This window comes from Denticeps clupeoides, chromosome 11 (assembly GCF_900700375.1).
Source record: "Denticeps clupeoides chromosome 11, fDenClu1.1, whole genome shotgun sequence".
NCBI classification, from domain to species: Eukaryota; Metazoa; Chordata; class Actinopteri; order Clupeiformes; family Denticipitidae; genus Denticeps; species Denticeps clupeoides.
Genome location: NC_041717.1, coordinates 7,933,932 through 7,959,077, shown reverse-complemented (window position 1 = coordinate 7,959,077; position 25,146 = coordinate 7,933,932). Strand labels below are relative to the sequence as shown.

At 43.3% G+C, this 25,146-nt stretch overlaps 1 protein-coding gene and 1 long non-coding RNA gene across 3 annotated transcripts; one reads left to right on the top strand and one right to left on the bottom strand.

Moving 5' to 3' along the window:
• The first annotated feature begins 3,395 nt into the window (after positions 1-3,395).
• cdca2 (cell division cycle associated 2) lies at positions 3,396-15,434 on the top strand. 2 transcript variants are annotated; one of them, XM_028996597.1, is made up of 14 exons: positions 3,396-3,519; positions 4,072-4,244; positions 4,473-4,597; positions 4,876-5,041; positions 6,102-6,274; positions 6,390-6,486; positions 7,331-7,471; positions 7,803-8,116; positions 8,229-8,283; positions 9,842-9,907; positions 11,880-11,971; positions 12,079-12,159; positions 13,493-13,658; positions 14,120-15,434. In XM_028996597.1, exons 2-14 carry the CDS (start codon positions 4,076-4,078, stop codon positions 15,073-15,075), a joined length of 2,601 nt encoding a protein of 866 aa, XP_028852430.1. In that variant the 5' UTR covers positions 3,396-3,519; positions 4,072-4,075; the 3' UTR covers positions 15,076-15,434. The 2 variants fall into 2 exon arrangements, with proteins under 2 accessions (XP_028852430.1, XP_028852429.1); XM_028996596.1 differs by having other exon boundaries at positions 11,865-11,971.
• An 8,899-nt stretch (positions 15,435-24,333) lies between these two features.
• On the bottom strand, positions 24,334-25,004 carry LOC114799884 (uncharacterized). Its single transcript, XR_003751284.1, has 3 exons — positions 24,955-25,004; positions 24,840-24,869; positions 24,334-24,732 (listed from the first exon to the last, which is right to left on the bottom strand). It is a non-coding gene; the product is annotated as an uncharacterized LOC114799884 (long non-coding RNA).
• Positions 25,005-25,146: the final 142 nt, after the last annotated feature.

Below are 25,146 nucleotides of genomic sequence, written 5' to 3'. Positions count from 1 at the left end.
GAAACAGCACACTCTCCCATTATGGATATTAGGTCATTATTCAGCGAAATTGCGAGGCAATTTGGTAAAGTTGTTGCTGCGGATCTCATCATGCGGCTCTCCCCGTCCTCTTCGATTTCTCGGCTGGCACTTACACTGCCATCAGGCTCACAGTGGTGTGTTTGCGCGGTGAGCCTCACCCTGCTCTTACCGCGCCTGGTGATGGAGAGGCCACACGCTCTCAGCTGCCGCGTCCGGCGCGCTGTCACTCTGCGCACAGCTGGGCCGCAGCCGCCGCGCCGATCCCCGCTTTATAGGTCAGCGGTCCTGGCCAGGCCTCCGTCGGCCTCACTGAGAGAGAGAGAGAGAGAGAGAGAGCGTGGGCCAGCAGACGGTAACTAGAGTGAGGGATATTTCTTTATGAATATGGATGAGGGGCTGCAACGATGATTGCGCCATCTTTTTTTTCTAAGATGCTGACAAAATCACCAATCAGACAGAATTAAAATGAGTATCACATCCAGCCTATTTGCGCTCATCGTTCCCTGTGCACATGTTCTACCACAGACTTCCAGTACAAACAATCTGCCCTCTACAGGGTAATTTCTTACTCCCAAATCAGAGCAATCTGTTTGACGAACAGATTGGAGATTTAAAAACCAAAAAAAGATTGTCAGGTCAACGGTAAAGTGGGAAAACTGAGAATGAGCTACAGCTGTGTTCATGTGTTTATGTGCTGCCATCATCTGCCCTGAAAAGATCAGTCAGAAACCAGAAAACAGCTGTAAGGCCCTTCTGTTCCCTTCCCTGTGAAAAACTTGCACATTCTCTCTTTCGCATGTTCTCACCTAGAGGGAAATTCAGATCATGGCATGTTTAATTATTGGTCACCCTATAGTGATGCCCATAGTGAAAAATTAACAGCTCACACTTCCTCATTCTGCATGACTTAAGTATTGCATCAATATCTGAAGAAGCACAAGTTGTCCGAATACTTGCTCTCTGGTGAGTATTTAACTGCCACAACTTCCGCCAAGGTGCCACTGAGCGAAGCACCGTTCATACACACTGCTCACCGCGTGCTGTGCTGCAGTGTATCCCGATCTGCCAAGGTGCCACTGAGCAAAGCTCCGTCCCCACACACTGCTCCCGGGGTGCCTGTCATGGGTGCCCACTGCTCACCAAGGGTGATGGTTAAAAGCAGAGGACACATTTTCACTTTCACAAGTTCCTGTCTTCTCCCTCTGGTTTCTGTCATTATAATAAAGTCGGCAGACTTAATCTTTGTTGTAAACAGCTTGGCACCATGTCAGCTTCCAAACCAAACAGGTAGGTAGATTGTGGTTTTATTAGGGAATTCTGGTTGGCAAATCAGTGAAGCCGACATTCCTGAACACATCTGGTGTGTTATGTCTTCAAATGATCAGAAGTCTATGAAGCAAGAATGGTTTCGAAATTGTCAAAATGCTTATGCATTGTGTTTATTGAAGCTAGGATGCTAGATAGATAACAGAGGCCTGTTCCTATCAGTGAATGGATTTCAGCATTTCCGTGCATTTCCTTGTGTCTAGGTGGACAGATTTCTGGTGAAATACTGCCCCCTGTTTGATGAAGTGTAAAGCCTCCAGGCGGATCCTTTTTACACGTTACACCTTTAATGTGAAACAAATGCAATAGCAACCAGTCAAAGCATTGAAATTCTTTAAACACAAGTTTAATCTGTTTTAAAAGTAGTTTCTTAAACATAAAATGTCCAACACACACAAACTCAATTATATAACACTCTGACGTGAAAGTGAAGTGATTGTCATTATGATATATTTGGGTGGTAGTGGCCTAGTGGGTAACACACTTGCCGATGAACCAGAAGACCCAGGTTCAAATCCCACTTACTACCATTGTGTCCCTGAACAAGACACTTAACCCTAAGTTGCTCCAGGGGGGGGACTGTCCCTGTAACTACTGATTGTAAGTCGCTCTGGAACCTTGGCGGAGCTGGATTCGAACCGACAACCTTCCGATTGCACCTCCATTTCCTTACACGCTATGCTACCACTGTCCTTCAAATGTGTTTAAATGTTTTTGTTTGAAACCAAATGTACAAATTGCACATTCATCAAATTGATGAATAAATACTGTTAATATTGTAGATGACTATGGTTGTTTATTAATGGAATATCTGCATAAAACTATAAAGACATTATCAGCAACAATTACCATGTCATTCAGCGTTCCATTGGAATGCTGTTTTCACTAATGCACTTTTAAGTCACTTTAAACTGTAATTAGAAAACTAATTTGCTAATTAGTTGGGGTTGATAACAGCATTGATTCTAACGTCCTGAATTCTTTTGTAACCTTTTCTATTCAAACTGATTTCAAGATTGTTTTCAGGCGGTAAAAAGGGAATTTTTTGTAGTGTATACTTTTTACAAGGGCCAGTGAACGTACAAGTAACATTTACCACTGAGCAGATTATGAGAAGGTCATGGACAACACAGTCACACCCCTGTGGTGTATTTCATATTGTACCTGTCAACCTCCACTTCCCACTTTGTGGCAGTGTTGGGTGGGTGATGCAGGACATGGGTCATTCATCACCGTGCATCATGTGGAGTGCTGGGGAGACTGACTTGTCCATGAAAAGGTTATTATTGACAAATACATTTTTTCAACTTAGCAGGAAGTCTCTTGCTGACACATTCTGCACTGACAGCCTCTCCATTACACTGCGTTTATGGCTCTTACACTTGCTCAGTGTGTCAGATGTCCTTTCCGAGCAGGGAGGAGAGGATGAATCAGAGCAACAGAGATGACGGCACTGTTTGCAGTACGTCGGCGCCATTTCAAAACTATTTCCAACAACTTTACTTTTGCTCATGTTATCTTTGTGAGCAACACATCTCCATGAAAACAGTGATATCATTCTACTTGAAGAATTACCGAGGTATTTTTGCGGGTTTTGTTCTTACTGTACTTCTGGAAACAAGTGGACACAGTAATGAAAATACACAGTCGTGCAAATAATGCAGATATGCATGCAGGTCACTGCAAAAAAAAAAAAAAAAACAGTCTGAAATTGGCTCGACTGATCGACCCCCATATTAACATGCAGCACGGAAAGAAACACGTGACATTTTCGTCGCTTTTAATTGGCCAATTCGTATGAAATGAGTTCCACCGGAAGGCGCGTACGGCCACGCTCCTACTTTCAACACGGTAAATAGTTCCCGATGGTTTAATGAAATCGTACGTTTATAACTCACCTCAACAGATACTTAAGGATTAATATAACAGTTGAGAAAAAAAACAATATTTTGCGCTTGTTTGCACTTTTAAAGACCAACGTGGCGTTGTAGCTCCAGCGAACCTGAGCTTGTTGACGGCGGAAGGATAACGCTGCACTGAGGAGCGAAATTTGAATCCTCCGGTCCGTGAGGGAGCTCACGGTGGCAAAAAGCCCCCAATCCTGTACAACATGCTGTAGTTCTTCCAGTCTACTGACTTCAAACGGGGTTTGGGATCAGTGTTTTATTCAAGGTAAGACAACATCATTGTGCGGCGTTTGTCAGCCTTGGTTTAGCGCGTTAATGTCAGTGCACCAGTTGATTTGGGAAATTAGCTAATGGCGCTGATCCGGGTGAAGATGGTGCTGTGAAGTCGTTCCATCCTCATGTTCGTAGCCACGCCACACGCAGGCGGAACTAGTGCTGCAAGGCTGCGTGAGAGAGGTGAGGGAAAATCCGACGCAGGCCTAAATAGGCCTGTTGTGGGATTCGTGCAGAGCCTGTTTCTTGTTTGCCTAACATGCGTATTTACCCTCACCACAGAAGACAGATTCAGACATAATGGTCATTACAAAGGAAAGTTAGAAGAAAATAAATAAAGGTCAGAACTCACAGAAGAGGTCATATATCTAGTAGTATAACAATGAACTATATTTTAGCCTCTTTTTAGTGGTTCTGACTGTAGATCATGTAAGTAATACAGTGTAAACTGCAATGATTATGATGTCTCGCCCCTTATTAGCCAAAACAGGCTAATAAGCAGTTAATATGCGGCCCTGTCGCTTGTTTTCTGTTTGGTTGACAGCTCCATGATGGCTAGCTGCGAGTTCCCGTTAAACCCGGACTGGGTTGACACGCCGGTGGCGCCATCTTCGCCACAGCAGCACAGTGGAGTGGCAGCACTTGACTTCTCCCATCTCACCCCCTCACAGTTCGGCATATCATCCGGCAGCTTCTCTGTTCCCTCCAAGCGCCAAGGTGAACAGCTGTTGCTGAAGACGTTCTTGACTGTGTGTGTGTGTGTGTGTGTGTGTGTGTGTGTGTGTGTGTGTGTGTGTGTGTGAGAGAGAATATGCAACACTGATGGCGTACAGCATATGCTGCTTCAGATTATGTGTTTGAATACTAACCTGCACACCTTGTTTGCAGTATATTTCCAATCTGTTGCCAGAAAAGAATAAGCATTTTGTCTGATTTGAATCTAAGACAAGTCCAGGCTCTCTCAGCTGAAGGCAAGGCGAAGGTCAACTGTAGGGTTGAGGGGATCCCCTGAAACAAACTCCCTAATCCGTTATATGGCCCGGCAGAGAATGACCCCATCGACCCCAGAGGTATGTAATGTTTGTTCAGTGTTCTGTATTCTTACTAAAGGGAGTTTGTTTAAATACATATAATGGGAATGTGAAACACTGTCATTGTGATCCACTGCAGCACAGCACATGGTGACACAACAAAATATGTCCTCTGCTTTTAACCAATCAGCTTGGTGAGCAGTGTGTGGGGATGGTTCAGGATTCATACCAGCAATTGAATCCCTTCCTTACCCGCTAGGCCACCACTGGCCCAAGACTGGACTTGAAAATAATGAGTTTTCCATTTCTTTGCACAGCATCTACAATCAAAACCATTGCAGCCAAGATGCCAGACACTTAAAGAAAAGATGGCTGCCTTCCAGGTCTTGATGGGTTTGGATGAGGAGGAGAAATTACAAGCAGTGATCTCACCAAGAAAGGATGTTTTTGAGGATGGTCTGAAAACGAGCAAACCCCCATCTGGTTGGTTCAATCACGCTCCTATGTTATTATTGTAATTGGGCTATAAATCTATACACTAGTTAGTTTAATGTCTTTTATATGTAGCTTTTGGTGACTGTCTTAAATGTCTGTCCCTGTATACCCGATTTTATTTAGAGGGCTGAGGGATATCACTTGTATGGCAGATGGCCGACTCGCTCACAGACTCATTTCCATGACGTCACTGAGCAACACAGAGTTCACACAAGCATCTAAGACACTCAGGATATGAGATTAGGTTTAATGAGAAGACATACGTGCACTTTTATCTCATGTGTGTTATGCTGTGTAAAATAATTCTATAGGGGGAAGATTTATTCCAATCTTTACTTAATACGTGTCAGTAGCTATTGCAGCTATTTTGCAATGCATTATGTATTCAAACATTTTCCTCCCTTATTAGCAGAAACATGCTAATAAGAAGTTAATATGCAGTCCCTTTGGGACCCCCGAATAATTACTTTTCTATGTCAGAGAGAAAGATTAGAAAAACTAAGCAGAGGCATTATCAGCATTATATACAAGCATAGATGGTTGATTATTCTCTATTGGCACAGCCTTCATAACCTTCTGTATCCATTTTTGGGGAATTTGGTGTTATTTTCTTTAATGACTTTTTATGGATATGCTCTGTGTATCACCTATTTCCTTGGTTATCAAATTGTGGTATGTCTAATGGTACATCGGAGTAAAATTATTCACATTTTATAGTGGTTGTGTGTCTAAGTGGTCTAGTTATTTATGAATTTTGTGATGTTTTTATTACACATTAATAACCTACAGGTTCAACTGACTGTTGAACGACTGTAAAATTACAACACGAGTCACATGAATGACCTAGTAAACAATGGGTTTCAGAATGCAGAGAAATGTTTGCCACGTTCAGCCTGATACCTGATCACATCATCACAAAATTCATAATATGGATAAAATTCCTTCCTGGACAGCCAAATATATTCAACGGAGTTAATCATACAACTACAACTTTAGTACTTTAGTTGTTCCGCATGTGCTTGATGCAAGGCTTATAAAATTTTTACAGAGAACTGGAGCTCTGCAGCTGGAAAGGAGAACAGGGCAACTCCTGGCCGTGTAAACCTCATGACGCCCCCTCTCTCAAAAAGACGTTGCCAAGTCACCCTGCAGGAGAGTGAGGAGAAGATTGAAGGGGCCTTGCTTCCCGTCCTCATGTGCCCCTTGCTGCCGGAGGAGAAGGTATATGTAACGCTAACTAAAGCCACAGCAGGTCTGTTTTCATGCTGCAGTTCTCAGATCCTGACCCTGCTGAGGTCCTCCTCATTGAAATTCCCTTTAAATTATTCTGCTCTAGGTACCCTGTCCTGAACTGAAGCGCCCCAGCCAACCTGAAGATTCTGAGCTCAAGAACCCATCCCACCCTGTGCTGTCAAAGTGTGAGATGAGCCCAGGTACCATATCTTGCACCATATTTTTTTAGTTTACTTTTTACTTGTGTGTGTATATATAAAAAAAAAAAACTGCATTGCTGATCTGAGACTCCTCTCCATCCTCTAAACTGAGCCAGTTAAAAAAATTGCATATTTTTAAGCCTTTGTGTTGGTGACAGTCTTTTTGTTTGCTTTTTTTATTAAAAAGAACTTTGCATATTTGGTGTGAATGTGTTCAGTTGAATCACATTGAATAGCAATTTTACAAAAACGGCAAAAATTCTGTAAGCACAGCCATCTCCAGAAAGCTTGGCTCATTCTTAGGACGACTCCTTTAATTTCCCATTTGATTGACTGCCGTTTTATTTTTTGAAAATAATTTTCCTTTGCAATGTGTAATTTGTGGGGATGGGCGATATGGCATAGTGTTATTCATCATGCAGTTCTTCTAGGATTCCAAAATATTTATTTTGTGATTTTTGGAATCATAATAACTTATTTGCACAGGGCACCAAACATGCTAGGCCTGGCCCTGGCTATTTCCATGCGTTCCAGTGCCCAGTTGGTACCACTTGCTTGATTGGTTCCGCACCTGTGTTGATTCGGATTGGGCACAGACACATTTTAAAAACCTTTACACTCTAGATTTAAGGATTACTAGTTATTTTTAATAATATTTAAGGCCTAAATATTTATTATAATTTTTTTTTTTAAACTTTTTAAGGATCTGTGGACACTTTGCCATGTGCTCTGTGCTCTCGCTCAAATTTTTATCGCATACTGTTTATAATCACGCTGCCCTAGTAATATGTGTGTGATTTACTATTTTACAAACTTTTTTTTTTTTTTTTCCTTTTCTTTATAGGGAATCTTGTTATTGAATCACTAAGCAAGAAGAAGCGTGTATGTTTCGCCGCCCCTCTGTCCCCCGAGTTCTTTGACAAGACGCTCCCTCCCAGCACGCCACTGCAGAAAGGTGGCACCCCGTCATGCCAGTCCACACCGGGTGAGTCTTAAAATTCTAAAATGACACATCTGGCCGTAAGCCTGACTTCTCACGTTGTATAGCGGTTTCACAACAAAAGAAACAATAGACAAAGACAGATTGATTGTAATCTCAGATACAATGTACCGATATCACTTTTTCTTCTCCTCTGTAAGCAAAGCCACCTTCAGGAAGTTTGGCTCATTGTTAGGGTGACTTCTTGAATTTCCAAGTGGATTTTCTGGTTTCGGTTTATTTTATTTATTTTTTAAATAAAGGCCGGTTTTCTACAGTTACTTTACAATGTGTAGTATGTGTATGGTTTTACAAACATACTATTTTCTTTTTACAGGCAATCCTGTTATTGAATCACTAAGCAAGAAGAAGCAGGTACGTTTCGGCGCCCCTCTGTCCCCCGAGTTCTTTGACAAGACTCTTCCTCCCAGCACACCGCTGCAGAAAGGTGGCACCCCATCATACCAGACCACACCGGGTGGGTCGAAGCTACGATCCCTCCTTAAAACCCCTCAAAGGCATGAGCCACCACTCCCTCAGCCAGACTTCAGCAGTCCTGAAGCCAGCGCTGCCTCCCCAGCCCACAACAAAAGCGACAGTACAGGAGGAACTGTGAGCAGTGAGATCATGTTCAGAGATGGCGAAGCCAAGGTGTGGAACAGTCAGCCTGATATTCTAATGCTCTTCACGTTAACCTGATGGGTTAATGTGGAAAAAAATGTCTGTCTCAAATCAAATTATTTACAAAAAAATACTTTTTTAGGTTCCGCCACTTGTAATTGAGGAGGACAATGGGGTCACAGTTGTGAACAGCACAGGTAATATACCAAGATACAGCTTGCTTCAGAAGAGAGCATTACTGTGAAAATTGGATATTTCGAAGTCCATTGTGTTACCCTGTGCCTAATAGAAGTAGTCTGTGTGGAGCTAGGGCTGTGTGATACTGGGTGAAATAAAGGTAACTCTGTTGGGTTGATATGTACATTACATATCTATATTGCTTTTTAAATTATATTTTAAGCAGCTGCCTTCACAATTCAGTAGTGTTTTTTTCTCATTATCTGTTACATCACCATTGACCTTTTACTGCAATCTACAGGACTGGATGGTGAACAAGTTTCTAAATTAAATTGTTTAATATTATAATGCAAAGAGCCCTATTGTTTCACCTTGCCAGTAGAGTCTCATTGAGAGTTGTCATGAGAGTAAGCATTTGATAAATGATGAACTTCACTCTCCAACAGAACAGTATTGATGAGAGCAGAGCAGTCCATGCTACACCCACCTCCTGTTATGTTTCGCTAGGATTACATCACTCACGCCTCTCATTGATTTGGTTTAGTGCCAACTACAAAACCGATAAAGATGAATTTGATTGTACAGTTAACAGATGAAACATAAAGCCGAGTAACCCAACATAGCCCTGACAAGCCCTGATGTTGAATTGTGAAATATTTATTTCATGTTGAGCTGTGAACCTTAGGTCTGCATATTTTAATATATCTGCTGTCAGTAAATAAACGCTTTAAATATTTTGGCCTGTTTGGCTTTTACAATCTCTTTTACTCTTAGTTTACAAAAAAACTTAGCAGTTAATGACTTGCAGTATGGTAATGTGCACAAAATATTCCGATGTAATTTTTCCCTTGATCTAATTTTATTTATTTTATTTTTTTTTTTTTTTAACACTTGAGTGGTTTTATTTCATACATGCATATTGAAATGTACACTGCTCATTGTTTAGCCCTGTTTGAAACGAGTTTGCATCACTCAACAATACACTGCTTATGCTGGTCTAGTGGGCTGTTGTGGGATTATGTGATGGGGATGATCTTGAAACAAATGTTAATTTAACCGTCCAAGATTGGTTGACAAAGCTGGAGATTTCCTGCTGGCAAGTAAATCTCTTTGCACTGCCACCACGTCTCTGTATAAACAAGTGTTCTCAAGTGCAAGCCTGGTGGTAAACAAACTTTGAAGCCATCTACTGCCAGGAAGTTGTCATGGTGTTCTTTAGAGCCAATTTAAAAAAAAAAAAAAAAACACTGAAGTTAAGCACAAGCTGCTGAAAAGCTTGAGGCAGACATCATTCTGTCACTCAACAGCTGACAAATGTTTCCATTGTATACATTTTATTATTCTTTCAGGGAAGAAAGCTTTACAATAAATCTGCCTCTTTCGTTCGTTGGTATCCATTACCCATATTTCAGTTTAAATTTAATGCTTTAATCATCTATAATAAGATTTAGGAGCTGTAGGCAATTTTCATTGGACAGCAGTTATGCTAAAGTACAATTTATTTATGATTCGGTGATCGTTATGGTAAGCACCATATCGAGTGTCATTGTGTTATCTTTCCCTTCATGGCTTCCTCAGACCCTAAGCATGGTGTGGACTTGCAAGTCAGAATGGACCCTAGACTTCTCTGTGAAGAGCCAGCAGGTACAAGCTTTCCTGGCCATCTAATGGCCTGCTTCACAATTTTCTAGTCTCCTTGCACATTCCCCAATCCCTCATGTCTTGAGCATTTTATGATGTTAATGTGTAGTCAAGATGTCACATTTGTACTTCCAGCCTTATGCACCTGATTTTTGCACATCTCTGCTTTTTTTTTTGCACATTTTGCACATTTGTCTTGTCTTCTCTTGTGTGTCCTGTTTGAAATATCCATTTCTATCTACTCACAAGCATAATGTTAAGTCCTGTTCTACTTTTCTTCTATAGAAAACCTGTAAAGTGTTTAGTTTAGTGTGTATATACATATATTTTTCTTTTATGATTGCACTTTGGGGGGGGGGGTCTGTATGTAAACTCTAAATCAATTTTCTAAGATCACATCTGATGAAATCATTCAGATTATATCCACAGGCAACCCAACCACCTGTCCACTAGATCCAATACCTTCTGCAATGTTTCAAACTATCTCCCCTGACCTCATCCCTTTCATTTCTTATATCATAAACAGCTCAATCTCATCTGGCCACGTACCATCCGCCTTCAAAACAGCCAGGGTTCTTCCAATCTTAAAGAAACCCACTGCTGATCCTACAGACATTAACAATTACAGACCAGTTTCCCTCCTCTCATTTCTATCCAAAAACCTTGAGCGCTGTGTCTACAACCAGCTATCACTCCATTTATCACAGAACAACCTCCTGGATCCTAACCAGTCTGGCTTCAGAACAGCTCATTCCACCGAGACTGCCCTTTTGGCGGTTACCGAGCAGCTACATGCAGCCAGATTGGCAAAACTGTCATCAGTTCTTATTCTCCTTGACCTATCTGCTGCATTTGACACCGTTAACCACAAGACTCTCTTGGCAATCCTGAAGAGGCTTGGAATTCGGGGCTCAGCATGGCAGTGGTTTGCTTCCTACCTTGATGAGCGATCTTACCAAGTGACTTGGAAAGGATCCACCTCTACCTCACGTAGACTCTCCACTGGTGTCCCTCAAGGCTCGGTGCTAGGTCCTCTCCTTTTCTCCCTCTACACGAGATCACTTGGTGAGGTCATTTCCTCACATGGATTATCCTACCACTGCTATGCTGACGACACACAACTCCTCTTCTCCTTTCCTCCCTTTGATCTACATGCTGCTTCCCAAATCTCTGCATGTCTAACAGACATCTCGTCTTGGATGGCAGCCCATCACCTCCAACTCAATCCCACCAAAACTGAACTAATATTCATTCCAGCGGATTCTTCACCACATCAGGATCTTGCTATTTACCTAGACAACTCGCAGCTCTCTCCTTCTGCAACAGCCCGCAACCTTGGCGTAACAATAGACAACCAACTCTCCTTCTCAACTCACATCAGCAATCTTTCCCGCTCATGTAGATTCCTTCTCTACAATATCAGACAAATCCGCCCTTACCTGTCAACCCAGGCCACCCAACTACTGGTTCAGTCCTTAGTAATCTCACGACTGGACTACTGCAACTCCCTTCTAGCTGGTCTACCACTATGTACCATCCCACCTCTACAACTCTTACAAAATGCAGCAGCACGACTGATCTTCAACCTTCCCAAATTCTCCCATACCACCCCTCTGCTACGTTCCCTCCACTGGTCCCAGTAGCTGCACGCATCAGGTTCAAAATACTGAGCACCTTCAAACGACAGCTCAAGACCTTCCTCTTTAAAGAATATTTAGATTAAATTGTAATTTTTCTTGTTGTCGAACTTTGTGTACAGAATCTACAACAGAGTGAATTAAATAGATGTATTTATAGTTGGGGTCCTAGTGAACCGGAATTGATCTCTTCATTGATGGTAACTTGAAAGCACGTTGTAAGTCGCTCTGGATAAGGGCGTCTGCCAAATGCCGTAAATGTAAACATTATTTAAATACACTATACTGTTGTACCAACAATAAACCAATCTTGAATCCAATAGTCCCTCTGTCTGCAGTTGAATCTGTACCTACGGCAGTCGTCACCCTGGAACAGCAGCCTCCAGTCAGCACTGCAGCCTTGACGTCCACTCGCGGCAGGAAGAGAAAGGTGTGCCATGAAGGGTTCTCACACTGACGTCCCCTCACCCAGCCACTGTTCCAGCTGTGATGTGTGCTTGGTGGGGACACAGATTAATGCCTGCTTTTCTGTTTCAGCTACCGGTTGAAGGTGACAGTCAGCTGGAGAGGAAGAGGCCAAGTCGCACGGCTGCAGTCTCAGCCAATGGCAAGATGAAGGTACTTCATACATTGTGCAATGTTCCTTTTCTTTTCATTCTGTCTCTTTAATCTCCTTGGTACACTACCTTTTCAGTTCCTATTTGAAGAAACAGGCTAAAAATCCTTAATTTTGGCTGTGGAGTTGGCAAGTCTGTGATGTGTAGACTCACCGACTAATCCAAGATTATATATCCCAAAAAAATAATATTCTAAATAAACAAGGAATAATAGGACTGGCTTCAGTGCACTAAGGACAAAGTGATGATTGTTGGAGTGACTTTGCAATGCAGATTTCCACACTTTGATGGGCAGGCCAGCAGTTCATACAACAGTGAAATGTCCCAAAAATACAGATATTTTTAGTATGTGACTCATACTGTGTTAGGAATGTTTATGGCAGCATTTAGGAGTTTAAGAATAGTGCACTTTAACCACTGCAGCTTCATTTTATTGTTCTTTTCCATCTACTTTTGACAGAACGGGAGAAAGCAGTGATGACCTGTGCTTTTGCTTTATGACTGTACGCAAAGAAGGAACATGTTGCTATGTTCACCATGTACTGGACCCTCCCTCACTAATCAGGGCATTTGGTGTATTGTTGCACAGCAAAAATATTAATAATAATAATACATTTCAATGTTTATAGACATTTTCACATTGTAGCAGTACAATTGGTAAATTCAAAATGTGGCCTCACCTCCAAGGTCGTGAATTTGAATCCCGACTCGACCCTTATGTGTGTGTGCGTGGACTTTGCCTGCTCTCCTGATGTTAGTGTGGGTTTTCTCCTGCTGTCCTAAAGCATGCACACTAGGTGAATTGGATTTCCCTGTAGGTGTCCGGTAGGGTGGCGTCCCAACCTAAAGTGAAGTGACCGTCACTGTGAAACACTGCAGCACAGCACATGGTGACACTAAATGTGTTCTCTGCATTTAATCCATCACTCTTAGTGAACAGTGGGCAGCCATGACAGGCACCTGGGGAGCAGTCTGTGGGGACGATGCTTTGATCAGTGCCATCTTGGCAGTTTGGTCTGGGTCCAATGTCCTGGGATGGAATCCAGCTCCAGTTTGATCTGTGTGGACAATTTATGGCAATTTATGACAATTTACAACACAGTCATAGGATCATTACCTAGACATTACTGCACATTACTGTTTTCTAGATTGACTGGTCATTGAATAGTGGTCCTTCCATTCTCTTCTGAAGGCAAGTCATCTCTTTCGTTTTGTCCAAGTTCAGACACAAGTTGTTGAACTTCCACCAGTCAGTCAGTAGTTGCACCTCCTCTTTGTATTATGATCTTGTGCTGCAGGCTAAACTAGGTTTGCTGTTTTTTTTTTTTTTTCAGGGTTGTTCAGGGAAGAGGCACTTTGGGAGTAAGGAGGTGGACCGCTCGTTGTACGGGAAGAGAGATTACGCCTCAAAAGACCCTCTTCTCAGCCCTATCTTTGAGGATCAGCTCTCCGCAAAAGTCTCAACCACTTCAACTCTCACCGATCATACAAGCCCCACAGGTAATGAGCCTGACAGTGTGGCAGAGATAAGACTTCATGCTTTTGTTTCCTGTTCTTGTCAAAGATTGTCAGAACTGCTTCTCTTCTGTCTTTGGGGTTTTTTTTTTTTTTTTTTTTTTCCTCCATTTTAGTGACAGTGATTCATTTTGCTTTAATTTTAATACCATTTTTTCCCAGCAGATAACTGTAGTTGTGTCCTTTTTTTTTTTTTTAATTCCACATGTTCTAAATTAATAGTTAAGTAATTAAACCTCAGCAAACAATGGGTTTCTAATTTGTTTTCAAAGACTAGGCCTTTCCTGGCAGAGTAATTATATAGTCCTTGAAGTGGATTTCAGGGCTCCTAATTTATGTTAAATGAGAGTTCTGTTGCTCTGTTAGAGGGATGACTCTAACTACGGTTTTGCCCTGCGTGAGGCGGGGCTTCATCAATTCTAATCACTTTTTGTCTTCTGGTGCAGATGGTGACTTGAATCCGGTGACCCACGGCCAGGCCAGCTCCACCAGTGATTTGATTGTGGCGGCAGCCAGGTGGCGCAAGCGCTTCTGTCCCCAGCCCAGCCACGACGTCCCCGAGGACAGCCACCCCATCAAGATGGAGCAGGATACGGGCAGCCTTCAGCGCGCCGATTCCGTTGCAGCTGCAGATAAGAAGCAGTCAAGTGCAGATTCAACCTCGATCGCCACTACAAAAGCAGCGGGTCGTCCGCAGAACAAGACACCGAAAGGTAAAAGCAGCTCCAGGAAGGTTCCAGAGAGGCGCAGCAGAGGCAGGAAAAAGGCCAAGGTGCCTCCTGGAGGTGGCACAGAGGAGGAGTTGGGTCACGTTGAGCACCGAGGGGAAAATGAACAAAAGGACGGCAAAGCAATTCTCGAGGCAGAATCATTGCCGTCTAGTGACATAGACAGACCAACTTCATCAGAATCCTCGCACACACGCCACGACCCAGCTTCCCTCCCAAATACCGAGGAGGGTGGAGACCAGATCATCACTCAGCCAGGTAAAGACCAGAAGGCGGCAGCGCAGGTGGTGAAGTCGGGAAGCTCCCTTCACCTGCCTCATGTGGGGGAGAAGGATGAGACGATTCAATCTACTTCTGGTGGGGAGATGGTGGTTGGTGGGGGTGAGGTCCCCGAGAGCGTTGCGGTGCCTCAGACAGATGCAGGTACGGTCGCACGTGAAGCCGTGGTGACGGACCACCCGACGGAGGAGTTCGATATAGACGACGTTCTAAAGCCGGTGAGCAGCAGCAGGCGTTCGGTACGCCGCAGCCTCCGGAACCAGAGCGCAGGAGAACATCAAGCTTCAGGCCTGGCCTGGGTGGACCGCACCTCCCCGGAGTACCGGGGAGGGCGACGGAAGACGCGCTCACGCCTCAGTGCAAATCTCCAAACACCGCAGGAGGATGTTAAGTGATCCCAGATTTTAGTTTTTTTTATTTTATTTTATTTTATAAAGCCCATTTTTAGAAAATTATTTTAGCCATGGCTTCCTTTTATATCATCCATACGTTCGGTGTTCTTTTTAAGCAATCACTTGTTCCTTTTGGCTAAAGTCTGTAAAAATCCATGCATTTCTGCCATTTAAACATTAAGCTTCAGGTTCCTGTACATCAAGACTTCATTGATGTTCTCCATTCAAAAATGCCTTTGGTCCAGGACTAGTCTTAATTCCTGAACGGGAAAGTGACCCATAGTTTTTCTGTGAAAACTGTTGAATACTGGAATGTGTTGTAGGTACACCCGTCAAATAAAACACTGCACTTTTCCCTGTAACGGTGAGGATTCAAGTGCTTATTCATTTTAGTTCATGTTACTCTTTTCTTTTTTTTTTTTTTTAATACTGGTTTGAGGACTAAAAGGACACGCTTTGAATGTTTTGAAAAATGAAATTCAGTGTTGACAGGCTGGTGTTTTAATAAAAAAAAAAAAAAACAGGAATTACTTTGTGTGTATTGTACATGAAGTGGCATTCAACGAATGGTAAAACGTTGCTGCGTTTATCTTGAATGAGGGAGCCATTCAGTTTAATCTCAGCATTCATGTAATTTGCGGCAGTATTGTGCAAAATGCATCTTGGTTCTAAGTCTTTTCATGTGTTATGCACATCCAAGGTTCGAAAGATCAGGCTATTGTTAAAAATTGTTTCATCTGATAAAGCAGTAAAACGAGCTGGGGCTGCTTGAGGAAGACCCCCAAATCCAAGATGAGACATTTCAATTGCTGACAACATTCTCCATCCATACTTTTCCAGGTCAGGGTGGCTGACACCGCATTCTTCATGGGCTAAACTCAGGATCAGTTTAGCATCATCATTTCTTGTTTGCTGCATGTATCTCCATTTCCTACAGTCTTGTGGTCACAACAGGGTGGTAGTAGCCTAGTGGGTAACACACTTGCCTATGAACCAGAAGACCCGGGTTCGAATCCCACTTACTACCATTGTGTCCCTGAGCAAGACACTTGCTCCAGGGAGACTGTCCCTGTAACTACTGATTGTAAGTCGCTCTGGATAAGGGCGTCTGATAAATGCTGTAAATGTCACAAACTTTTTTTTTTTTTTTTTTCCCCCTTTGTTGTATTGTTCATGAACTTGATTCTTATTATTATTTGGCCACGTGGATATTCAAAGTCTAGGCTATAATGAGATATGGGAGGCAGGTTGTCAAGTTTCAACACCAGAGAACCTGAGAGGAACCACTGAGGTACCACTGAACACAACCAAATCTCGCTTTTCAAGAGCAAGTTTGTCATCTTCATAGAATAAAGTTGCTTCTCCAAAATCCCAGGCCTGTTCTTCACCAGCATTGCTCTGAATCCATCTCCGATGACTGTGCCCTATTTTCAAAATGTCACATTTGCGTCATTGTGCCTCACATGAGGCGTAGTGTTCTCGGCATGATGCAAGGTGTCAGGTTTGTGCCGAACTTAGTGCTTGGCGCCGAAGCCAAAATGCTCAATTTTGGGCCTCGTTCAGATTATAAAATCTTTCTCCTTGTCAAAGTCTCCCACATGCCTTCTGGCAAAGCTGAGCAGGGATTTCAGCTGGTCTCCCTGACGATGCCTTTCTACCTGTCATCCACCTGTTTTTGAAGCACCCCATTTATTACATGTTTTTTTTTCGTTTTTTTTAAGCAGGCACCACCTCCTGTCTTTTGCTGGCACCTTTCAGAAATCATCTTGCTCTTATTTAATCATCTCTGTATCTGAGGGAGAAAATATTGGCATCTTTACCTGTTCCATTTACAATGTCAGTAGCAATAAATTGCATTGCAATGTGGCGAGCTGCTGATCGATGCCTCGAAATTGCACACGTTCCACGCTGAAACCAGAGCACCTTCTCCAGGACCTTTAATTCATTCCTTTTCATCTGCCGCCATTAAAGAGAGCAAAGATCTGTTGGCTGTGGACGCACAGCCAGAGTCCTTCTGTCCTTTTTGTTATGTGCTGAGAACAGGTTCAGCTTTGATAGGCGAGTCTCGTGGTGGTGCCACGTCCCCATCTAGCGGCCAGAGGGACGTTTCTCTTCTCCGATCAGACAAACTGTGACTGGGGGGGGGGTGTGTTTCTTTTTTTTTTTTTTTTTTTTTTTTGTTCCTTTGCTTGACAGTATTATTCCCTGAGGTTAATTTGAGGGCACTTGATTGCCATTCAATTATCCCTACTGCACTGGTTCACATAAACACTACTCGTTTTTTCCTGGTTGTTCATTTCCTTCAACGGTTTAATTTCAAGTCGTTCCTGGCATCCAGAAAAAGTAAATTGTTGCTGTAGAGAGAAGATTTGGTATTGATGTTCACTTGTTGCTCCTTGCTGTTTTAAGACCCCCCACCCCACCCCTCGGTGAACGTCCCACTGCTAGTGTTTAAATCTTGGTGGGTTCCTCCTTGTGTGTGCGTGTTTTGGGGGGGGGGACGAAGCCCCCTTTCCCAAGCAGACAGGCATAGTGAGGGCAGCTTAGTGCGAGAACAATGGAGTCCTTTGACCAAAATGAGGCCCTCAAGACATGTGGCCTCCTGTCACCGTGGCAACCCCCCCATGGGATAGTGAGCTAGCTGACAGCTGGAGTGGGAGAGTTGCAAAAATGGAGTCCATTTCTTTCAATAGAGCCACTACTACTTATGCACGCTTATCTTTTGATGGTCTCTCCTTTCTTCAGACGGAACGCACACCCCATTCTCCCGGCGCAGACTTTATCCACAACACGTTTACCACCAAACGGGGACGTTTAAAGAACATCTAGCGCTCCTTAAAAAAAAAAAAAAAAGTTATTCATCATTTATTTTCAGCACACATTAACACAAGAATCCTTCTTCCTCTACTGATGCCAAGTCATGTTTGTACATTTGTTGGCGTGGCCATGTGCAGGAGAAATGATGGAGACATTTGTTCAGTAGGTCACTTGTCCTCTGAGGCTCGCTGTAGCTGAGGGGTCTGCAACGTGTGCTCTGTGCTTCATTATTAATGCACAACGCTGTCTGTCTGTAACTGTGTGTGTGTGTGTGTGTGTGTGTGTGTGTGTGTGTGTGTGTGAGTTAGAGAGAGAGACTATAAAAAGATGCACTTCAGCATCTCCATCCATATATGCTGAGTTTTCACCTTTATGCATCAGATCTGGTATTCTGAACATTTTGCCCCCGCCCTTGCCAGACATGTTCAGACAGGCCGTGGCCGGGGTCCGGTTCGTATGGCGAAAATATTTAAAAACCTGTCTGGCTTTAGTGAGAGCAGGTGATTAAAAGCCTCCGGGGGCGACTGTGGGTCCCGGTGGCTCCACGGACGGCCACCAGCTGCAGACCCACCTGTGGGTGGAGTTTTATCTGCAAGTTAATAAGCCCCGAGCCAAACTCTGACCCTCTCTGCACTGCTTTCACGAGAACATGTATTTCATCCTATGGCAGTCTGATTTATAGCATTAAACCTCACTTTGAAATATCTTTTGGGTGGAAAGGAGAAAATAAACTTGTGTGACAGTGTGTGTGTGTTTGGGAACCATAATTTGGTTAATTTGATATTTCATCAAAAAAAACATCTAAAGGAATAGCAAAATGTTGCACCAGGAGCTTCAGGCCACAAGTTTGAAGTAACGTGTCTAAGACATTTTTTCTATCACTCTACATCCATTAATATTAAAGTCATTAAAGTGAATTCCTTCATTGCGAAACACAACAAAAAATATGTGTTAGTAGCCTAGTGGGTAACATGCTTGCCTATGAACCATAAGACCCGGGTTCAAACCCCACTTATTACCATCGTGTCCCTGAGCAAGACACTTAACCATGGGTGTCTCCAGGGGGGGACTGTCCCTGTAACTACTGATTGTAAGTCACTCTGGATAAGGACATCTTATAAATTCTGTAACTGTAAAACGTATTGATGGCATGGGGCAGTGGTGGCCTTGTGGTTAAGGAAGGTTGCCGGTTCGAATCCCGATCCGCCAGGGTTCAGAGGAAGGTTAAGGTCAGATATGTTTTTTTTTATTCCACAACGTGGCATGCTTGTTTTGTTTCTGAGGTTTGCTGAAAATATTATTACTTACTCTATTACTAATTCATTACTCGAATTAAAGGCGTGTAATGCAGCCCATAAATGTTCAGTTTGACTTATGAGAGTCAAAGCAAAGCACCGTCCCCACACGCTGCTCACCAAGGGTGATGGTTACATGCAGGGGACACATTTAGTTGTGTCACCGTGTGCTGTGCTGCAGTGTATCACAATGACAATCATCTTCACTTTCATTCAAGCACCCTCACATGATGCCCTGCAGGACTAATTAGGCAGAGGATTACAGCCAGTCACCTAATTACTGAGTTAGGGAGAGTTAAGATTGGCGTGAAAGAAGGGCAGCGGGGTATCGACAATACAGGCCTCTGATTGGCTGCCGCTGCGGTCACTATTGGTGTTAATATTGCAGTAGGTGTAGATGTGGTGCGGATGGTCAATAAGAACCCTCAGCAGGTGGCGGTCCGGCATGGCCGGTGGTGTTTACTGGTGAAGGGGTCAGTCAGAATAAACAGACGCGCTTCCTAAAGGTCAGGAGTGGCATCGCCTGAAGGCGGATCGTGTTTCAGAGGAAGCTTAAGGTCAGATATGTTTTTTTATTCCACAACGTGGCATGCTTGTTTTGTTTCTGAGGTTTGCTGAAAATATTATTACTTGCTCTATTACTAATTCATTACTCTAATTAACGGCATGTAATGCCGCCCATAAATGTTCAGTTTGACTTATGAGTGTCATAAGGGCATATTTATGACTTGTTGAAAAAAGATGAACCATTTTGGAGACACAATCAATGTAACTCCTCTCCTGATTGCTGTCGAGATTCTAATCCATTTTAAATTAGCCAAATGCAATTAGAAGGAATTCACCATCATCCTTTCATTTCAATTTTGCAATAATTAATCTTCATAACAATGACAAGTCTTCCCTGTGCGGGGGAACCTCTGTCGACTCAGCTGGAATTGTAATGAGATGACACGGATTATCTTGCACGTTGCAGATAAAGAAAACAAGAACCGCGATCATTTCATCACCAAACATTTAAGCTTTGCCTAGAGTGAACGTGCGCCACGTAATTGCTTTCGTTAACTCCCAATTAGACACAAATGAATTCTTGGCATGGTTTTTACAACCTGCTTTATTTCCTCATGCCGGCACAGGGGGGAGACAAACATACAAAGGCTCTTAAACCCCCCCCCAAAAAAACCCATTTGTTTTTAGTTGTTGCGTGACTTGTTGCGTTGCTCCTCTCGTAATGTGACATGCTCTTTTCTGGCGGGCTGAGTAATCCCTCCCAGTTCACTTCATTGTGCTGAAAATGTCCATTAGTTAGTGTGTGCAGGAGGGACTGGGGGGGGGGGGGGGGTTGGCGAGATAAGTAACATGTCTCAGGGAGAAAAGGAGAGGCATGTACTGCGAACCCCGCAACCCTCCAAGTTATTAATCTCAATTGAGCCGCTGGAGATTGTACAGGAGCGATGGCTCCTTCGGAGGCCTCCTTCTAGGGGCTGTTCTGCAGCACGGAGGGGAGGGGAGGGGAGTCCATCACCCCGTCCCTCAGAGCGCGCGCGAGACCAGCAGACAATGACTGCCGAGTTCCAAAGGATAAATCCCCGCCATTAGCCCTGGAGGAATGTGAGAAGCACGGAGAAGGTCGCATTGTTGTCTGAAGTGCATCCTGCTATGTAAATACGGGAGTGGGGAGAAGCAGCCGGGGTCCCAGGATCCACGGACTTCACGGGCACGGCTCATACCGTATAAGGCCCATGCAATGTGTATCCATGTGTTCTTACAAAATGGAGGATAATTTCATGACAAGGGTTCGAAAACATTTTACAGACATTCCATGATGCATACAAATGAGTCAATAGTTTTTATTTCCGACAATTCGACAATATAGGTGCACCTTTTTAAGTAAAGTTACGTGCTAATGCCATGTTTGTTTCAGGCTTGGTCCGAATTAGTGTTTTATATGCAACAATTGTAAATGTAAAGATCAGAAAATCTTAGGAATAAAAAAAGCACATAATTAAAAAAGCCAATGTCCTGGGAACATATAAATGACATATAAAGAAGAATTAGCTTGTGAGACGCGTTAAACAGGTATCGTTCATCTGTGAAAAACCTGCCTGGCCATCACGTAAATACACACACACTTGTACTAATCCAGGACGATTCCCCTCCATCTCTTGTACCTCTCAGCGGTGGAAGTACGTGTCACACACAAGTGTACTTGAAGCGCACTTCTGGGCTGAAATAAAAGCTCGAGGATGAAGGGTACATCCTGCTGGAGGGTGTTTCTCTTTTCCCCGGACAGGTTTAAACAGCAAACATCTCTCCAGTGCTTTAGGTGTGAGGGCGGTCTGCTTTGACCCCAGTCCAGACTGTGCCGGGATCCGGGTCCTCCAGCAGGACTGCACTGCTCCCTCCAGCTGCTCCCTGTCCCTCATGAGTCGGGAGAGGGGAAGTGGGTGGGGTGGGGACGTGCTCCGGGCCGGACGGGCCTGGAAATTTCCGTTGTGTGTTTCAGCCCGTTCCAGGATGGGAGGGGAGTGAGCTGTGAGGCTGGGGTTTTGGGACTTGGCAAGGCGCCCGCCCCAGCAGGAAGCCTGCTAGTTCACATGGACAAAAGCAGCCATGGCTGCTGCTGGGCTATCACAACAACCATCCCCAGCCCCCCAGAGCAGGCTGACTGACTGACTGCGGTCAGTCTTTATCCCGCAGCCCCTCTCGAAAATATTCAAAATCACTGAGCCACACTAGAAGGAAAGCAACAGGTAGACAAAAAACAAAAGTGTCTGTAACTGTGAATAGATAAGTGAGCATAAATTGAGTTTAAGATTACATTTTATTTACATAATTTACAAGTGGAGGATATTTAAAAATATGAAAAAGCTCAGAAACCGAAGTTTGCACATCAGACAGGGCCGATATCGTATAAACACCTTTTGTTGCCAGATAAGTGTATTTAACTCCTTGCTTGGGTGGTTTTATCCTGTTCATCCTTGTGAAAGGTTTGGGTTGGCTTGCATTCACTGCCCTTTTAAGATCATCAGTCCATTGAATTTGTTTGTGAATCACTCCTGTTTGCATTTTCATTTGCAGACTTTAGACACTAAATTTTATGGCAAGCTTTTTTTTTTTTACTGACTCTAACATGGTCATCACCACTCAAGAATCTGCAAAATCATCCTGAAGGTCAATTGCTGAATATTTTAAATATACTGGGGTGCCCAGACTTGTGCATGGTGTTGTTTTCATTTTTTTTTTACTACTGTGCAAAAAGAAGTCATACGCCAGTCTTGCATAAAATGCAGGAAAAATGCATCTTTAATGTCATGCTTGCTGGTGATCATTTCATCTAAATGCAGATTTGCATTCACCATGCAGATTTGATAAGTATAATTTTTGGGCCTACCAACTTGAAGCTACATGTTAATAATTTGTCACAATAAAACTCCTGGAACTCTTACTGGCGAGCACACTGTGGTTTACTTCACCACAGGGTCGCCTCCGTGGATCTAGTTGCAACCATAAATTTGTGAGCCACTGTGCAGTAGTGAAAAATGACACAATGGCATGTCACCTGTATCCTAATGATCAAGAGCACGCTGCAGTGGTGACATGCAGCAAACAGGCGGCCCTCTCATGTGACAAGCAGGGTACAGTAGCACTCAAACGTTAGAAGACGCAGCACATTATTTATTTATGTCAAAGCATGTTTCTTCCGCGACAAGTTTTATAAAAATGGGAAGGCGGAACACAGGAACACAATTCAGCCACACTTTTTGTGTCAAAGCGCATGTCATTCACTAGTAAATATTCAATATGTGTACCATGTATACTGGTATCTGTATAGTTATAAGAATAATATGAGATATTTTGACCAATACTTCAGTCAATTTGTTTAGGTCTATTTGTGCTTTGGAGAATTCAGTATTTCAAAAGTTATAATAATGTCAAAAATATGTCAATAAAGGTGTTACTTGTGGATGTAACATTGACCACTGCATTTGAAATTGAGACTAAGTGATATGACCTATATATCTTTTTTTTTTTTCTCCAATATTTCACCTCTGTTTAAACTACACATAAGGAGCGGTGATAAAACAGAGAGCAGTTGGAGTGGTTGCCATGGTCACCAGAACTGCGCATCTTGTTCCATACCAATAATGCAAAATGCAGTCCTTGCTCGATGTGCATCTTCTGTCAGTGTAGTGTGACATGGTTGCATGTGACCTCGCTGTTTATTTTTGCTGCTGCACCCTGGGAAAATGTTTAGGCCCACTATTACTTGTGGTATGAACAAATTCAAAATACTATTCAAATCCAACAGTGTCTCAGGTATAGTAAAAAAAAATATGGGGCAATGCAACGAATCTGAGGTGACTGAGGAATTAATTATATATGATAATTAACCTATATGAAGATGATGATATGATACTGTATTGTATACTGATATACAATACAGTACAGGCCAAAAGTTTGGACACACCTTCTCATTCAATGTGTTTTCTTCATTTTCATGACCATTTACATTTACATTTACGGCATTTATCAGACGCCCTTATCCAGAGCGACTTACAATCAGTAGTTACAGGGGACAGTCCCCCTGGAGCAATTTAGGGTTAAGTGTCTTGCTCAGGGACACAATGGTAGTAAGTGGGATTTGAACCCGGGTCTTCTGGTTCATAGGCGAGTGTGTTACCCACTAGGCTACTACCAGCCCATTTACGTTGGTAAAAGGCATCAAAACTATGAATGAACACATGTGGAGTTATGTACTTATGTAAAAGGAGAAATAACTGAAAACATGTTTTATATTCTAGTTTCTTTGCTCTGATTACTGCTTTGATCACTCTTGGCATTCTCTCGATGAGTTTCAAGAGGTCGTCACCTGAAATGCTTTTCCAACAGTCTTGAAGGAGTTCCCAGAGGTGTTTAGCACTTGTTGGCCCCTTTGCCTTCACTCTGCGGTCCAGCTCACCCCAAACCATCTGGATTGGGTTCAGGTCCGGTGACTGTACAGGCCAGGTCTCCACTTTTTGTTAAGTACATAACTCCACATGTGTTCATTCATAGTTTTGATGCGCTCAGTGAGAATCTACCAATGTAAATGGTCATGAAAATAAAGAAAACACATTGAATGAGAAGGTGTGTCCAAACTTTTGGCCTGTACTGTATATTTTATTAGAGAAATTGTTCATGTATCAGACACTTTAATATTTAAAATTTGATACTTTAATATTTCTAAACTGAAATTGCACTACGAGAGATTGCACCGCCGTCCCGTTACACGGCATTGCGCGCGAAATTCCGGCGCCGGATGTTTTCGAGGCGGCCGCGTTAATTGATAACAGGTCCGCCACTTCCGAAATGCGGAGTTGTGGCGGGAAAGGTGCGGGGCCACCTGTCACTTCTCTTCTTCCTGCGCTCCTAGCCAATGGCCATCTCGTTTACACGGTGCCAAGAACAAATATAATCTTTCTCTTTTTTTTTTTTTTGGTTGCTGCAAATGTTTGGCTTGGCAGCTGCTGGTTCCTCTCTGCAAGAAGAAAGCCATTGGTTCATTACTCTGCAGGAAAAAAAGAAAAGCGGGACAGTTACAACGGGTGGTGTGGTGGGCGGGAGGGGGGCTCTCTTTGATCTTTAAATACCCTCTAACATTAAAACCACACTCACTTGCTTTGATTCCCCCTTTTGCCCAGCGACCTAGCAGATGCGACAAAGGTACAAAATCTGGATGAAAAATTCCAGACGCTCCCTTACGTTCGCGCTTGCTCGAGAGAGCACCTACCCATTCTGCTCCGCTTCGCCATCTGTCCCTTTCTTCCATTTCATACGAACAACGGATAATCGCCCTTCGCCTCCACCACCCAGCGTTCCCCCTTCTCGGCTCCGTCTCGGCTCCCTCTCCACCCCCCTGTTCGCCCCGGAGCCGGGGCCGCACGATGCAGACGCTCCCTTGGCCGAGCCTGCTTCGCCCCCT